The 18,076-nt window shown below is 43.9% G+C and overlaps 1 protein-coding gene across 2 annotated transcripts in view; it reads right to left on the bottom strand.

The window, feature by feature from the left end:
- NBAS (NBAS subunit of NRZ tethering complex) overlaps positions 1–18,076 on the bottom strand; it is a 230,899-nt gene that overhangs the window by 110,667 nt on the left and 102,156 nt on the right. For both annotated transcript variants that reach the window (XM_060233719.1, XM_060233728.1), the window contains exons 30-32: positions 17,008–17,237; positions 10,296–10,408; positions 6,935–7,048 (exon numbers count right to left, since the gene is read on the bottom strand). In XM_060233719.1, coding sequence (XP_060089702.1) covers positions 6,935–7,048; positions 10,296–10,408; positions 17,008–17,237 — 457 coding nt within the window. The remainder of the gene's footprint in view (positions 1–6,934; positions 7,049–10,295; positions 10,409–17,007; positions 17,238–18,076) is intronic.

The following is an 18,076-nucleotide window of genomic DNA, read 5'->3' as shown; positions in this document are numbered from 1 at the left end:
GTGAAGTACCCAGGGAAAAATATTACTCAGAAGATCACCTTGCTTCTGTATGAGAAATGAGCCCTACAACCTTCTCCCAACATCTTCACCACCATAACTGATCTACAGCACTGCTAGTGCTCCAAATGGTAGGCTTAGGTTGTTTCCACGCATTGGGCTTTTGGCTCTGCAGGTTCTCAGCCTCAGTGAGGGAAAACGCTGGCATTTTAAAGGACAGCATCGTATGGTGGTCTTAAATGGATAACTGCAAACCAACAAATAATTCCACTAGACCACTTTCCCTGGCAAGATTATCAATATCTACATTATAAAACAAATAACCTGGACCCTTGGTGTGTTTAAGGCCTTTAAATGCCTCTTAACCAATTGACAAAGCCCTGTCTTTCAGACTGACAGTCTGTTCCTACAGGACAGTTATCTTAAACTTGGAGAACTATTCCCCCCTCAAGATGTGTTTCTTTGTTTTTCACACAGAGACTGTTAAATTTTTTGGGAACAGTTTTCTACAGAGCCTCTTCTGTATTCCAAGCCACTCCACGCTGGCTCTGAAACAGACTCTGCTTTATTAGGCTCACCTTGCATTAGAGTCTCAAGCAACCACTCCCTTCACCATCCACTTTCCAACTGCTTAACTCTCCAACTCCTTCTCCAATTGCCTATCACCCTTTTCTTGACAGTTAGCTGCAGTTCCTCAGTCAGAGGGAGTTCAATTAGCTGCCTCTAAGCATGCATATGCCTGCTGATTGTCACAGATGTAAACCACTTTGGTATCCCATTGGGGAGAAAGGTGGGATACACACTAAATTGTTGTTGTTGTTCAGTCTCACAGTCGAGTCCGACTCATTGCAACCCCATGGACAAAGTCATGCCAAGCCCTCCTGTCTTCCACCATCCTCCGAAGTCTGCTCAAATTCGTATTTGTTACATTAGTAACACACTAAGTAGGTAAGTACATAAATCAAGATTGCTTAAAGTGAACATGTTTAGCATGCATTTCTTCTCATTTCAATTTATTGAACTTAAACCTGCAACAGATATGAGAAAGTGGAAAACTTCTGACCCATTGTGGACATTTGGAAGAAACTACAGGCTTTTCCACACTAGGGTCCAGGAAGCACATTGAGCCAGAGCCCTGGCCAGGCTAGCTGGAGCGCCGCTAAGATGCATTCCGGATCAAAAAAAGCCCTGAGTACCGGGTATAGGACAAGATATAAGTGAATGCAGTTAAATGGCTGAGGTGCAGAAAAAAACTCAGTGTGGAAAAGGCTGGCAGTTGAAACTCAGCAGCCAGCATCACCTCCAAGAAGAGGAGGAGGGGGTGAGTACATGTGGAAAGAGAGTTCTCCTTCCCTTTTCCCCCAGCCAGGATTCCTGCCCTTTTGTGATTCAGTGGCCTCTCTGCTCAAGGGAGGGGTGCAGGTGGGGAGGAGGGAGGCTGACCCACCTCTCCCAAGTGCCATTGCACCCACCACAGCAGGTAAAACTTACAAACCCCCAGGTTTCCTTTCCCTCACCTGGCTGACCCACCCCTTTCCTGCAATACCGTAGCAGACGACTGGTTTCTTGGGTTTGGTTTGGTTTGTACATTTGTTAGCTTCAGTCCCACTGGCCTAGAAGCTCCATACTGGTGTTTTAGGATTTGAGTTTCATTTTAGTATCCCTGTTTTCGGGGTACTATGTTACTGTGGCCTAGTTGTTTATTTAACATGAGCTGATTTGTTAATTGTATAGACTGGGATCAAAAGATGTGTGTAACTAGCTCTGCAAGCCCAATAGGGTGACATCAGGGGGTATGGCCTAGTATGGAAATGAGTTCCTGCTGGGCCTTTTCTACAAAAAAAGCCCTGCTGTTTACCAGATGTTGCTCTCCTGATTTTTCTTCAAGCTTTTCCAAATCACTGGAAAAAAATGGGGGGAAATGAAAATTCAGAACAGTACTGTCTGGCAAATGGTATGTGGTATGATACGTGTATTCTCCCCAGCAAGATGAAGAGTAACTAGCTGTACAGCTAAATGGTGTAGTACCACAGCCAAAAGTAGAGCAATGATATCCTCTCTAATTCCTTAATAATAATTACAAAACATCAGGACATGGGCTACAGTCTCTATCATCCTTCCATCACAAAGACATGGTTCATTATTTGAGGGGTTGAAGCACTGTTTGGTTTAAACTTACTCCAAATGCTACTTTAGCAGCACTTTCAAGGGTGGCTAATAGACCATGCTCTCAAAACAAAGGATACAATTAGGAACATCAGGCAGTCCCAGCTACATGGTCAAGAGCAGCATTTTAAAACAAAATTCATGCAGAGACCATGTAAACGGGGCCTGGACCTTCCATGACTCATTGAAAGCCAAGCTGAAATAGAAGCCTCCCTGCCACTGCAAAAGGAACTGAAACACAAAGCATTGTTCTTGAGTTACCTGCTAAGGCAGTAAATCAAAGGCTATTTGTTCTAAAGGAACATGGGCATATTTGGATGTAGGAGAATTTGTTCTTTTCTTAATTGAGCCTGAGTGCCTTTCAAAGTCAATTAGCAAAATAAAAACAAACAAAAAAACCTGCTTTGAAGCATTAGAATCTGGGTCTCTCTTTCTCTGAGCATGATCTGCAAGACCTCAAGTACTACAAATTTTGGCATTATCCTGGTAGTAGGATAATATACCTCTCACTGCTACTCCCATTTACCTGAATGCTGTCTGGTATGCTATCCCAATATGACAGGCAAGCTCCTGCAACCACAAAACTTTAGTAAGTTTAGCAGCAGAGTTGCTTTGAATCCTCCACCAAGAGCCAGTTTGGTGTAGTGATTAAGTGCGAAGACTCTTTTCTGGAAGAACCGGATTTGATTCTTCTCTCCTCCATGTGCACCTGCTGGAGTGACCTTGAGTCAGCCACAAGTTCTCTCAGAGCTGTTCTGCTCAAGAGCAGTTATGGCAGAGCTCTCTTAGCCCCACCTACCTCACAGGGTGTCTGTTGTGGGGAGAGGAAGGGAAGGAGATTGTAAGCTACCTCTGAGATTCCTTCAGGTAGTGAAGGACGGGGTATAAATCCAATCTCTTCTTCTCCCCGAAGATTTCAAACACTACATTTTTTTGCCTTTCAGTGCAAACATATAATCCCTGGAAAACTCACAGCTCCCTGCTTTTTGGTGTATACTTTTTTGGGGTGCGGGGGGGGGGGGTAGAATCTTATGAAAGTAACGTTGATTAATAATGATAGTTTTGTGCCTGCAATGCCACAAGATACCATTTTAAAATTTAAGCTACAAAATTAAGATGTAAGAAAATGTGTGATTTAATCTTCTCATTCTTAATTGTTAATTACAGTTTACTGATCAGACAACTCTCTATCAAAGACATGCAACATTCAACAGTGGAAACTATGCACTACTTTTTGTAAAAACAAATGATGCACAAGAATTTCAATGATAAATCAGATACACTGGCTGCATCCAGATCTCACAAGCAGATTAGTTTGATTTATCATTGAGTTCATATGCTTCCTCACTGGGGCTGGTGCCAGGCTTTTTGGTGCCCTAAGTGAGACTACCTACTTGTCCCCCCACCTCTCAACCAGCTGTTGCTTAAAGACTGCCAGTGAAAGGGAGCTCACCACCAGTGTTCCCTCTAAGCTGAGATAGTGTGAGCTGGCACAGTTTTTTAGCCTCCGGCTCACACATTTTTGCCTCAACTCAGGAAAAATGGCCCCAGAGCAAATTATTTAAGCAGTAGCTCACAACTTTAATGCCAGCAGCTCATGAAGTAGAGCTTTTGCTCACAGGACTCCACAGTTTAGAAGGGAGTATTTTCACCACCTCCCTAGGTAGCTGCTGATTCTACTCTTGAACACCTGTAACTGTAAAAAAGGTTTTTCCTAATATCCAGCCAGTACCTTCCTGCCTTTAATTTTAACCCATTTTTGCAAGTCCCTCCTCTGCTGCCAACAGATCTCCTTGGAGTCGGAAGATGTGGGCAAGCTTCACTCAGACATCTCCCTGAATATCCTCCAGGCCTCCAGTAGGGGTCAATCACCAGATGTTGCTATGACTTCCAGATGCACACACACATATGCACATTTTAAAAATTACAAAAATACCAAAGAAGAAGGAAGGTGGTGTTAGCGCTGTCAGTCTGTTAGAACTTTAAATGCTGAACAAGTCTTATCCTAAATTCTAAGAAAATTGTGGTTTATTTCTTCTAATCATTTCTCAGTCCCCAGAAGCCATAGAGCCATTGTATACATTACACAACAGCCAACTCATGTGGTGTGTACAGTTTTCAGGGAGAAGTCAATCCCAGCTCTCCAAAGAACACGCCTTTTTCGGGGTGGAGGGTGGGGTTGAGACTAACACGGGAAGCCACTTTACAAACATGCCACTAACTTCAAGCCTTCAATTCTATGCAGGTCATTCCAGACGTTAACAAAAAAAATCAATCATGAGTCCGGCAGCACCTTAAAGAGCTCGCTCCTGTTTTCCTCTCAGGCAAGGTTCCTCCAGCATAAGCCCACTGATGTGAAAAGGTCTACACTGGAGTAAGTTCTGCCCCCCTCTCCTGATCTGCATGTGGGTAGGCTGAGACCCCACTTGCCTAAAAGGAAGGGAACCACAGCGCTGGGCTCCCTTCCCTTCTAAAGCAGCAGCTGTGGGCTGCAAACAGGGAAAACGAGGGCAGGGGAGGTAAACACTTACAGATGTAACCTTGGGGGAGGGGGAGTTAACAGAGTGGCCACAATCCCACATTGAAGAGGATCAAGGCCGCCCCTTCAAAGCCTCCCATGGCTGCAAAGCCTACCCCCCCACCCCCAAAAAAGCACACACAAATGTTTTGTAGCATTGAGAGGGAAGGCAAAGAACTCCAGATGCAGTGCCAGACATGGGTGCGCAAGAAGCAAGCTGCTTCTCTACTACCCACCCCCACTACACCTACTACACATTACATCTATAAGTCCAAAATACCCCAGATCAAACAATTTGAACAACTCTTCCCTCCCACCCTAAGAGACACAACATACCCCTGTTTAAATAACAAAGGGGTAAGAGCACAGCTCAAGCAATGTGCGTTATGTTATTTGTGTCACACTTCAAATCTAGGGAACTAGTCAAGAACTCTCAGCGTTCCTTATGTAGGAAACTGCTGATGAGCAGCTACCCCTCACAACCCTACTTACATTCTAAAACTGTGAAATCATGTTTTCTATGTGCTACTTTGAAAATTACGACAAGTTCTGTTTCTTTTCGGCGTTCCGCTAACAGAATCTTCCCCTCTCCTCTTCCTACTGCAGTCCACTGAACTTCCCTGAAAAGCTACTCCTGGCAGCCAGGGGACCTACAGGAGCATAATATGAGGGGCACAGTGGAGGATGGCAGCAATGGGCGGGATAAATGAAAGTAGTTTTCTTCCTTCGATTGCTGGAAGTGCTTTGCACGAGGGGTCAAAACAAGGCTTGGATCCTATCCAAGAGTTCTGAAGACAAATATACTTTATTTGTAGATAGTGAATAACTACACACAAGAGAATGCCTCTGGAGACAGTGCTCTCTATGTGCAGTTATAGTTTAAGTATGTTGCTGAGGATGCAGTTCTGAACCAGTGTTCTCTCTAAGCTGAGTCAGCGCGAGTTAGCTCACAGATTTTTAGCCTCCAGCTCACACATTTGTCTAGCTCAGGAAGGATGACCCCAGAGCACAATAATTTATGCAGAAGCTCACAATTTTAATGCCAGCAGCTCACACCCTTGAAACCAGTTCCTCACAAAGTAGAATTTCTGCTCACAAGACTCTGCAGCTTAGAGGGAACATTGTTTTGGTCTAGGATGGGAAAACCTGGGCTCAGATACGCATTCAGCCATGAAGCCCACTGGATGCCCTCCAATTTGTCACATTCTGTCGGTCTAACTTACTTTACAGGGTTGTTGTAAGTATAAGGAGAAGAAAACCATAACATGCATGGGAAACAGTTGGGACAAAAACATATGTATAAATTCATGTACAAGCTGTAATTTCATTAATTCACTTTGTCCCAAAAATGCACTGGCCAATTAGAAGAAGACTGCAGATTTATAACCCACCCTGCTCTCTGAATCAGAGACTCAGAGCAGCTTATAATTTCCTATATCTTCTCCCCCTACAACAGACACCCTGTGAGGTGGGTGGGACTGAGAGGACTCTCACAGTAGCTGCCCTTTCAAGGACAACTCCTGCGATAGCTATAGCTGACCCAAGGCCATTCCAGCAGCTGTAAGTGGAGGAGTGGGGAATCAAAGCCGGTTCTCCCAGATAAGAGTCCACACACTTAACCACTACACCAAACTGGCTCTTTCTATAAAGAAGACACCTTTATAGGTCATCAAAACATTTTTAATTACTTATTTGAATGAATATTGCTGCCCTAATTACTACTTTATAGGGAAAAAAAAGATAAATTTCATTTTATTATACTAGTAATGATAGGTAGGAAACAGCAGATGTAAAATACACCTGTATTTATCCCTACAAATCAAATATTTATTTTAGGCAACAAAACAAATTATCCTGGACTTGATCATGTATCAAAAGCCCTATATATTCCAGTCTTCCACTCACTAATGTTGTATGACAGTTTCATTGAGCAACTGTAAATAAACCCACATGTTAATGAATGAATATGATTTAGGCAATGTTCTGTTCGCGCAAAGAAGTTAGCCATTATTTCATTTTTGACAGGGACAAGATTTAGTGGGATTTAATACTATCAATTGACTGCAGGAGGTAAATATGCTCTAATGTATATTTTGCTTTTAACAAAGAGGCTGTCATCAAAATCCAAAGCTATAACACAACAATTTGTTTTCACATAGAAGGGTGAGCCACAACTGGTCACAACTGTGCTGTGTCAAGCTGAACACCCTCAATAAGAAACAAGGATATATTTCATCGCAGTTTCAGGCTTACCTGCAACCCTCAGCAAATCAGCAAGTTCCAACAGCTTGGCAGATTGTTTGTAGTTGCTTGGCAGCTGCAAGAGACATTCTCTGATAAGGCTGAGCCGATCAGAGCTCAGACGCACTGTAAAGAGAAAACACATCATGTTTTGTAGGAGGTACACACACAAAAAAGAACATACTTCAAACTGAGCTATCTTTGGGTCAACTGCACACACAAGCGACAGGTCCCAAAGAAAAAAAATATTTATTTAAACAACATGCTTGTTTGTTTAGAGAAGGATCCAACCACATTGAATCCAATTACCCCTATAGGGTAATGTAGAACAACCCATGACAATGAGGACTTGTATTCTTCTGTAGTGCAGTCCAAACTGGTTCCTTTACCTCTCTGTTTGCTGCTTCCTCCTCCCTTCTCTCTCCTGGTGGCTCATCTAGAACAGCTCCAAGAAGGCCTGCCGAGGCATATTTGGGCCTGGAGCAGCAGCCAGGGTACTCTGTGGCCAGAGCAACAGCCAACATCCTCTGCTGCTGGTGCTGGGTCTGCTGCAGCCAGACTGGAGCAGCTGCCAGTGCGGTCCTCTGCTGCTGCCAGACTCAGAGCAGCAGCTTGTGTCTTCCTCCTCAGTAACCACATCCAAGAGCTGCCGACTGGGCTCCAGAGCTGCACTGCTGCCACTACTGAACCCAATGCAGCTCCCATGTCCCACTGCCAACCACCAAGGTAAGTGCATTCTCTATGCTTGCTCAGAAAACGCTACCTTAATTTGCAAGGGATTTAACCCCTCCATGCATTTCTTTAAATTTTCAGATTTTCCTGCACACCTGTGGAATGCTCCAAGTGTGCAGAAAAATCTCGTTTGTCCCCCTTGTCACTGACAATGGAGGCTCAGGTAGCAGCCACTGCCAAATCCGCATTTTACCATCTTAGGCAGATAAGGTAGTTGGTTCCATACTTGGAGCGCAGCCACTTGGCAAGGGTGATCCATGCGACGGTCACCTCGAGAATAGACTACTGTAATGCCCTCTACATGGTGCTGTCCTTGACTCAACTTTGGAGGCTGCAACTGGTGCAAAACGCGGCAGCCAGGCTGTTAATGGAGCTACCTGTATGGAAGCACATTCAATCTGCACTGATTACACTGGTTGCCTGTGGTGTTCTGGATTCGCTTCTGCTTGTTATAATCTTTAAAGCCCTATATGGCCTGACACCTGCCTACCTTCAGGACCACCTTTCCCCATATGTACCCCAGAGAGCACTATGTTCAGGGTCTCAAAATCTCCTTAAGATCCCTGGACGAAAGTTCGATTATCCACTACCAGAGCCAGAGCATTCTCAGTAACAGCCTGTCAGGGGAGGGCGGGATATAAATCTGATAGCCCCCACTTTGTGGAATGCCCTCCCCGAAAAGATCAGGGCCCTGTGGGACCTGCCACAGCTTCACAGGGCCTGTAAGACTGAATTATTCGAACTTGCCTTCAATGGCTAGGGGGAGGTAGCCACTACCTTACAGCACCAACAATCTCACTGAATTAATATAATGGAAATCAGAAACCTGCCATCTTGGACTTTTAATGAATGGATTGATGATTGTTGATATGTATGGAAATGTTTTATATATTTTATTTATGTTGGTTAATTATTAATGTTTTAAACTGTTGTTAGTCGCTCTGAGCCTGTCAGGGGAAGGCGGGATATAAATCTGATAGATAAATAAATGTAGCCCCAATCCACAGATTTAAGTATCCACACACAGATGGCAGCCATGGGTGGCTAATAGTATATAAATTTGCATCAATTTTCATTGCAGTTGCAGATGCGCATGTGTGCTCATAAGTTACCTAAGTGGGGCTCTCTCTGAAAATACTGAAACACTTTTCATTTTCAGCCAGAAGATCAAAGTGACACTTCAATCAATTAAATATTAGTATTACCAAGTTTGTCAATAGATAGCTTGCAACTGGGTTATAAAAGTTAAAGCTGATAAAAATAAATAAGTTAACAAGGAATATATCCTTAAAAACCACTACAGGTACCAGATTCATCATGCAATACCTAAGAATTGCCCTTTACTTACATATTCATTTTAAATGTTATATCAAAAAGCCAAAGTCTTTATAAAGTATTAACTATATTTTGTAAAATGTGCATTATTCATCCAGCTGCTAGCAGCACAAATCCATTAAAATTACGATTCAGACAAGAAGGTCACAGGCAGTGAATGAATTATTGTCCCTGTAAAATATTTCAGTCTTTGTAAGACTGTTATTTTTTTAAAAAATAATAAAAATAAAAATAAAAAATTTATTGGGTACTAAAAGTAAAATAAAAAAATGGCCAATGAAAGTAAGTTATTTATGCCCAAGTTGTCATACAGCAGTTAAGCCCCATCAAATATAGCTGAATTGTTTTAGCACAGCATTGTGGGTGTAACGAAACTCTCAGGTTACTGATGGACTTTTTTAGATCTTTTTAGCCCCGTGGGACTACAGTGGGGGAAAATCCATCTGTCAGCTTCCTAGCTATACTATGAAGATCAATGACCTGCCTCAGAGGGCCATTATAAGGACAAGCAAGCAGTATTCCAAAGCACTTTGCAAACTAAAAGAAATGAAATCAAAATTCCTAGCAAGCTGTTATTTTAATAATGACAGCATAAAGGCATCTAGAGAATAGGAAGAACACCATGTTTTTCTGAGAAAATAAAGATGGAACTGAATGGTCCTACTTGTCCAAATATTAAATCCTGGCCTATGTATTTTATTGTGCAAATCTCCTTGAAACAGCCTCCACCTACATGGCACAATACAATTGCTTTCATTTCTAAGTCTGCACAATTCTTCGCCTGGGAGCATTTGGCATTTGTTCCTTGTTTCTTGCACACTTTTTCTTCTCAGGGCATGCAAACTGCTTTTGCAAGTCCATGAACTTTATGTCTGATTTGCTACTCAGCGGAGAAGGGAATGCAGTTTGGAAAATATTAATAACATTGTACTAAGCATTACTCTGCAATTCACTCATCACTAATATGTGATACGTGGATTTTACTGTCTTTTAACCAACTGCTTGTAATGGAAAAGTAAGACGTATACAGTAAATGGGGAAAAAATAAGAATGCAGTCTCAGTTAAGCAGTTTTAAGCTCCACTGATTTCAGTGAGAATGGTAATAACAACTATAATTCTCTGTCATTTAATTCAGCAGATTTAGAAATGCTCAACTAATTGTACATAGTTGTCTAATTTAATATTTTAAATAGGTGAAACTGCGAAGCCAGTATTCCAGACATTCCCCCCAAGTCAACCATAAATAGTATACAACATGAAGAAAAATGAGATCATAAACCATAAACGGTATATAGCATTTCATACCTTGTAATGGCAAGATCTTCGTACCAAATTCTTCAAGGTAGCTAAGAGCACGAATGAGATCCAGTTCTTCCTGAACAACAGGTGGGCAGTCTGTAATCAGCTGTAAGCAGGCCCTTAGGAGTGGGTGGGCAGGGAATGAAAAAAAAATTTCAAACACCTTTTCAAAGTCAGTGTGCTATCATTGACAGGATGGTAGCCTTGGACTCGGATGACATGTTGAAATCTACATCCTGCCAGTCAATATCTTTCAACATAATGAACAACACAGAGTTGAGGGGGGGCACAAAATGGGATAATCTCCCATTCTGAAGATGGGCCAGAATAAGAAAGGGCCACAAGAACTAAGCACTGATGCAACTGCTCCTGCCCTCCTTCTCATGATCTGCCTAATTCATAGAATCAGCATTGCTGTCAGATGGCCATCTATAGCCTCTGCTTAAAAATAGGGGTGTGCATTCGATTCAGCTGAACCGTATATACAGCCGAATCAACACTGATTCGGCTGTATACGGAATTGACCGTAGCCGATTCCCATTGCCGCCTATTATGTGGCAGCCGAATACGGCTCGCCGTATACTGCCGAATAGCTATTCGGAAGTATACGGCTGTCAATGGAAAAGGCGGGAAAGCAGCTTCTGCAGCCTCAGTGGAGCTGCTTGCCTACTTTCCCGCCTTTAGTGGCCTCTTCCCGCCTCTCCCATAGCCTCCCTGGGATCAGGGAGGGGGGGAGGGGGAAGAGGAGCCCCAGCAGCCAATCCAAAGCATGCATTTGCAAAATGCATTGCAATGCATGCTTTGCAGGGCTGTTGTGTAGCTGATGGCCCAGCCATCAGCTACATTGTTATTTTGATCTTTTGCTTACTTGGGTATCCAAGTAAGCACTGTTGTCTGGCCAATCAGAGAGCAGTGCTATTTTTTGAAATTGCTCTCTGTAGGGCCAGAGAACCTTTTTAAGGAGCTTTCCTGGCTGGACTCCTCCATTGCTGCTGTGTTGGTGTATGTGGGTTGGTGTGAGAGATTGTGCTGCTGCTGGCTGGCCCTTGGCTTCAGCTGCTGCCTGCTGCTCTCTCACTCAGCCTTACCAGACTTCCCTGGAGTAGAGAAGACAAGGTAAGACAGTTTTGGGGTTCTTGTTTTAGTTTTTGTTGGTAAAAGGACTAGAGTTCCTTTACTTGCCCAGATTTGGGTGGGTGAGTACTGGGTGGGGGTAGCCTATTTGGGGTTGGGGTGGTTCTGCTGGGGGTGGGGGCCTGGGGTGGGGGGGTTTTGCTAATTTGCCCATATCTTAATTTAGTGAGAGGACTTTTAAAAGTGCAGTGTCCTTTTACTTCTCCTGATTTGGGTGGCTTGGATTTCTTGGGGTTAGGTGAAGGGGGTTTTTTTGGGGGGGGGAGGTTGGCAAAGTTCCTGTATTGTTAAAAGTTGAGTTTTTTTACTGTTTTAAAAGTATTCAGTGTTTGATTTGTTGCTGCTGTGTTGTGCTGCTGCTGTTACTTTTATCTTCAGGTTATTTGGGGGGGGGGTGCTGTTTGGCCTAATTTTCATTGTTTAAAAGGCCACTTTTCCCCCCCTTTTCCTGGTCCTGGTTTTAGGGGTGGGGGTGTTGTTGTTGACTGATTTGGCCTGAGTTTTCTTATTGGTGAAAGGCCATTTTTTAAACACTTGAGTTGCTTGGCCTTTTTTCCTGTTGTCCCTTTTCCTGGTTTGGGGGTGGGGGACTGGGGGTGGGGGTGTTATTGACTTATTTGGCCTGAGCTTTCTTGTTGGTGAAAAGGCCACTTTTTTAACACTTGGCCTTTTGTGATTCTGCTGCTTTTGTTTTGGTTTTTTTAAATTACGTCTGGTTGGTGTGGGGGTTAGCGAGGGTGTGTGTGGGCTGGGTCACTTTCTTGTTTTTATAGAGTAGATTGTGTGTTCTGTGATAGGGAAGCTGGCACCTGGGTGAGAGACCCAGAGCCAGCAGGCTTGTTGTGGTTGGCCAGCTCTCCCCGTGTTGTGTGGGGCAGGGCTGGAGAGCTGGCATCTGGGTTTGCTGCAGCCAGGTCTGCCTCAAGCCCCCTGCCCCCCAGTAGCCTCTAATTATGCCCTATGTTGCCATTGATGTCAATGGCCCATAGGGTATAATGATGGAATAGGGGCACCCTCTTTGGGTGCCCCTGGAATGGGATCCCCTGGCCCAATCTTTTTGGGACTTGGGGTGGTTGGAGGGGAGAGTACCCTGCAGGTCCCCTGCAAATTTGGGGGTTCTCCCTCAAACCCCCTCCCCTCCAGGCGGCTTCAAATATACCCTATTTGCCATTGATTTCAATTGCCCATAGGGTATAATAGGGCCGTATATTCAGAAATAGCCGTGCATCTACCGTATATGCGGCTATTCCGAATGCGGTATTCAGCAGTATAAGGGGATTCCGAATTTTTTCCCTCCGTATACTTCCGAATCCGTGTAATGCCGAATTTTTTTCTTTGGCACATCCCTACTTAAAAACCTCCAAGGAAGGAGAGCCCCCTGCCCCCCGGGGAAGCCTGTTCCACTGAGGAACCGCTCTGTCAGGAAGTTCTTCCTAATGTTTAGCTGGAAACTCTTTTAATTTCAACCATTGGTTCTGGTCAGTTGACAGTACAGACCTTTCCTAGTGTTTGCAGTGGAACTCAGTCTGTGGCTCACAGAGAGCCAGTTCCATAATTACTGTCAATCAAAACAACTACATTTACTCCCATTCCTGGCATGAGCCCTGAACCTCAGGAAGCTCGCAACGTATTTGCTCCTCCAAGGCTGGCAGTTTCAAGGTTGGCACCTACCACATGTCTCACTGGGCCAAGAGCCTTGCCCACTTTCCTGAAACTTAGCATAGATGCCACATTGAGGAATGATGCTTAGAAGAGCCACAACAGGGGACATGTGGAACAGCCCGATGTGACTCTTATGCCACTGAGTATCATTGGGTCAGAATGTTGGACAATGGCTGGAGACACCTGTGTTTAAATTTCCGCTCTTCCTCAAGGTCATCACTGAGCTACATAGCAGTCACTCGCTCGTCACCTAATCTGCCCCAAAGTCATTGTGAGAATAAAAATGAGAGGACAGGACTATGGGTTGGACCCAAAAGAGTGTTTCTGCATAACTTTCTTAGCTCCCCTTCCAGCCCAAAATACCCCCAAAAGGAAGGGGACACGAGAAAAGTGACCTCCACAGACAGAAATCTTTCCATCTATGGAAAAGCTTCACTGGATACCACCCATCATACCACTCGCCATATGTGCCCCGCTGAGCATTGCACCCAGCAGATCAAAATCTTCTGATGATCTCCGGCCCAAAAGACATCCATGCTAGCCTCAATTAAGGCCAGAGTGCTTTCCGCCCTGGCCTCAGTCTGGTGGAATGAGCCCCACCTAGAGATCAGGGCCCTGTGGGGCCTTCTTCAGTTCCACAGGGCCTGCAGGACAGAGCTCTTCCACAGGGCTTTTGTATGGGGCAGTGGATGTCATTTACCCACCAGGCCCCTCCTGTCATATGGCTACTCCTTTGAGAACGAGTATTATTTATGTAGATTTGGTCCCTTAAGAACTGAAGAAAATTTTTCTGGGACTATTTACACCTTATTGGATCACTTGGAACATAATATGATTATGATCATTGTACTGTAGACTAGTGATTTTATATTGTATTTTTAAACACATCAAATGTAGTTTGTATTGTTTTATGGTTATGCTGTAACCCACCCTGAGCCTGCTCACAGGAGGGTGGGCTAGAAATCCAATAAATCAAATCAAGTCATACATGTCAAATCAAGTCACACATGAGACAGGGCAGCATGAAACAAATGTGTCCTTGCTTTCAAAGTAGCACATTAAGCCCAACTCAACATTTCCCATTGTAGCTCTCAAAAAACAAAAGATGCACTGATTAAACAACATTTAGATTACAGAGCAGAGAAAACAATTTTTCCCCTAATAGACCTGCTCACAGCCTTAAGGTAGAGCATTCATTGTGGCCAGGTGAAGAGAAGGGAAAGGAAGAGAAGACCCTAGACAACTGTGCCCAGCATTGGCTCAGATGGGGGCTGTCACATGTTTTCTGCAGCCCACATCCATTTGGCCAGCTATCTATTGTTCAGGAAGCAGAGCCAGCAAACCTGGTAATCAGGTTCCAATTCAGTCCTCAAAAAGGGAGGGGCTGAAAGCAGGCTGAGCATTCAGAGAAGTCTGCCTTAAGAGCACATCTATTTCCCCATTTTGCAGCTTCAATATCAGACATTTTAAACAGAAGATTATTCTGGGCTTCTAAACCAGAATGAGTGTCACCAAACCCAAACATACAATCTCTTAGTAATTTAACATGTGAATTTTTGTATGGTTTTAAACTAGGGTTGGGGAACATACGGCCCGAGGGCTGTTTATGGCCCTCGAGATCACTTGGTCTGGCCTTCAGGGATTGCTGGGCTGAGCCATATGGTGGCCTCCCTGGGGCCTGGCTGGCTGATGAGGATTGTGAGGCCCAGCTGTGCTGTGCAGCAGCCTTCCTGGGGGCCAGCTGGCTGGCAGAGATCGTGAGGCCCAGCCATGCTGTGGGGTGGCCTCCCTGGGGCCTGGCTGGCCAACCAGGATCGCTGCGGGGCCTGGAAAAGTCACTGTCACCATTCAGGTAAGTTTCCCACTAATTTCTTTATTTCCCTTTCTTTCTATTTCTTCCCCTCATTTCTTTGTTTCTCTTAATTCCCCTTTCTTTCCATTTCTTCCCCCATTTCTTTATTTCTCTTTCTCCCCCCCCCATTTATTTGCCTTTCTCCCTTCCTCTTCCTCTCTCTCTCTCTCTCTCTCTCTCTCTCTGAGGAGCCTGAGTGGTGGGTGTGGAGAAACGCCATCTTAGGTAACGTTGGTGCTTGGTTGGAGGGGAACATGAAACTACTAAAGCAGGCTTTGTGGACTAGCCTTCCCTTCATCCCCCTTCCAGAGTTAAACCAGCGCCTCTAGGGGGAAAGCCTCCTAGAGGGGCAGGAAGTTCTTTAGCCTTCCCCTCATTCCCTCCTCCCTTCTGGAGTTAAACCAGCAACTCTAAGGGGAAAGCCTCCTAGAGGGGCAGGAAGTTCTTTTGTTTTTTTTATTTGAGTTAGGCGGGAAAAGGGCAGTCCTCGGCTGGCGCTCAAGGAGAGAGGTTGCCAGTCTGTGGGCTCCTGCCTGTGGGAGAGGTGGAGTGGACCCAGGTAGTCATTCACAAGGTAGGGCAAGTTTACACCAGGGATGAGAGGATGCGTTTATATCCACCTTTATTTGTCCCTCTGGTTGCTGTTCAGGTGCTGTGCTAAACTTTTACATGTGACTGTTTTTGTTTTTTCTTTCTCTTCTTATTAAACATTTTTACTGTTTTGAATGTTGGCAGTCAAACTCTGTACCACATAGATCCCCAACCACTTTAGACCACGCTGCTTTATGAAGGGGGCCCCGGGGAAGGGGGAAGGCATGCAGTTGGATAAGGTGCCAATCCTCCAGGGGTTCCCCAAAGAAGTGCTGTGGTCTCTGTGATACCCAAGTACAGGGTGGCAGAGGACCTTGAGGCCTGGCCTCAGAGCTGGAGAGGGGGATTGGGAGTCCTGTTCCTCTCAATCTGAACCCCTAGACTGAGCAGGTGGTGGCAGCGAGCCCAAGTGGCCGGAGGAAAAATAGCTCCCTCCAGGAGTTGGCAACTCAATAGGGAGTTGATGGGACCGGGTCTGAAGGCAGAATCAGGCTGGTTCCGTCACAGTGGGCATAGTTAGGGACTGCTGCTGGGGTATGTGGGTGCCTTTAAAGGTTTGCTGGGAGCAGCAGCAGTTTCTGCATGGAGGGAGGGAGGAGTGGGGGGAGGGGGTGGAAGCCAGCTACCAACAGTTCAATTTGCACTTGGTATTATCTCAGATGGTGTAACCTAATACGCTAATATTAGGGGATGTGGTCTAATATGCTAATAAGCTCCTGCTGGGCTTTTTCTATGAAAAAAAAGCCCTGGACCTAGGCATCTGCCTAGGGCTGCGGGTTGGGTGTGTGTGCCAAATTAGGCTCTCCCCACATGACTTCAAATAGAAAAACAATTATTTACATTAATTTTGCTGGCCTGGATCATTCTCCCTTGGCGGAGCACTGTTTTTTAAGCTGATAGTTTTGTATGGCCCGCAAATGATGTTATAAACATCCAAATGGCCCTTGGCAGAAAAAAGCTTCCCCACCCCTGTTTGAAATACTAACAAACCATTTAGCTTCCTTTTTTAAAGTTATAGCCGTCTTGCATTTTCTAAAAAAAAAAAAAGAAAAAAGGTAAAGATATGCTTCTCTGTTTGCTCTCTAAAGTGTTATGCACCCCTATGGCAGTGAATAAATAAATTATGGGTGAATAAATAAATTATGGGTCCCACTCTGCTGAATGAAGTATGCTGCCTTCATGAGGAACAGCAACAACAGAAGCCTCCATACTTAACAGAATAGAGTGGGAGAATACAACCCTATGAGCAGCAGTATAACTTCAAGGGTGCCAAGTTGGGAGGGTCCTCTCTTGAATTTATAAAAGCCTTATATTTTTAATAATTTAAATAAGTAAAACAAAAGGTAAATTCATTTTTTGCTACTTTATATGGAAGAACATATTATATAAACCAGCACAGCAGAAATGAGAAATTATAAACTTTGCATTGACTTCTTGTTCTCGGCACCTTGCTAGGTTCAATGGAAATGTTGCATTTACCTGGCCAAATCCATACAGGTATCAGTCAGATTAGCTGAAGAATTGAAGTATTCTCTGCTCGCAGATAGAACTAATTCAATTGTTTTCTCATAGCAGACTCTGTATTGTGGTTTTCCTTTAGAAGCAACACTAACTGGAGGATCTATTGACCAAACACTACAATGCATCATTTGTCCAGCTAAGTGGATATTTTCCAGCCGGCCTGAACACAGAAGGCTTTCAGTAAAAATCTGCAGAGAAAAGACAATAAGCAAATTATATAAGTAGCTTAAGGAACTGTTAAATATTAGAGCAAGGATGTTTCAACACAGCTAGCAGATATTTGGAAAATGTGGGTTCCCTAGATATATTACAAGGTTTGCTATTTAGACCACTGCTGATTTCCAAGGTTTAAACTTTTTTAACCACCGTTTTTTTATGAGTTTAGATTGTTTATTATGAATTTTGCTATTTTACTGTATTATGTCATTTCAGATCCCCCCCCCCTTCTGAGGAGCAGCAAAGAGAAAACCAAAATAATTACACAGACATATATGGAGTCAAGTTGTACCTTTAAGACCAACCAGTTTTTATTTAGAACTTAAGCTTTCATGTGCTCTTAAGCACGCTTCATCAGACGAGGAAAGCACATAAGAGTACACAAAAGCTTACATTCTAAATAAAAATTGGTTCGTCTTAAAGGTACACTTGAACTTCTGCTTTGTTCAACTGCTTCAGACCAACATGGCTGCCTGCTTGGATCTACAGACATATATCTTGGTGATAATATATTTAGGACAACATCTAGCTATATTTAGGACAATATTTAGAACAGAGATCCCTAATGTGGTGCCCATGAATGCCACGGTGATCACCAATACTTTTCCTGGTGCTCACCAAGTCTTTTTTTTTAATTATTATTATTTAAGTGGATGGAACCAGGTAAGGTCTTAAACTTGCTAGCCTTAGGAAACCCTTTCCATTAAACCTGCCTGCACAAAGAAATCACTACATCTTGGCTTACATGGTACAAAGAACTCTTGGAGAATATTTGGGAATATGCTCTGTGTTGGAAGTTATCTAGACTTAT

The sequence above is a fragment of the Heteronotia binoei genome, chromosome 1 (genome assembly GCF_032191835.1).
Source record: "Heteronotia binoei isolate CCM8104 ecotype False Entrance Well chromosome 1, APGP_CSIRO_Hbin_v1, whole genome shotgun sequence".
NCBI lineage: Eukaryota > Metazoa > Chordata > Lepidosauria > Squamata > Gekkonidae > Heteronotia > Heteronotia binoei.
Note: the sequence above shows the minus strand (reverse complement) of the source record. Positions and strands in the feature narration are given on the sequence as shown.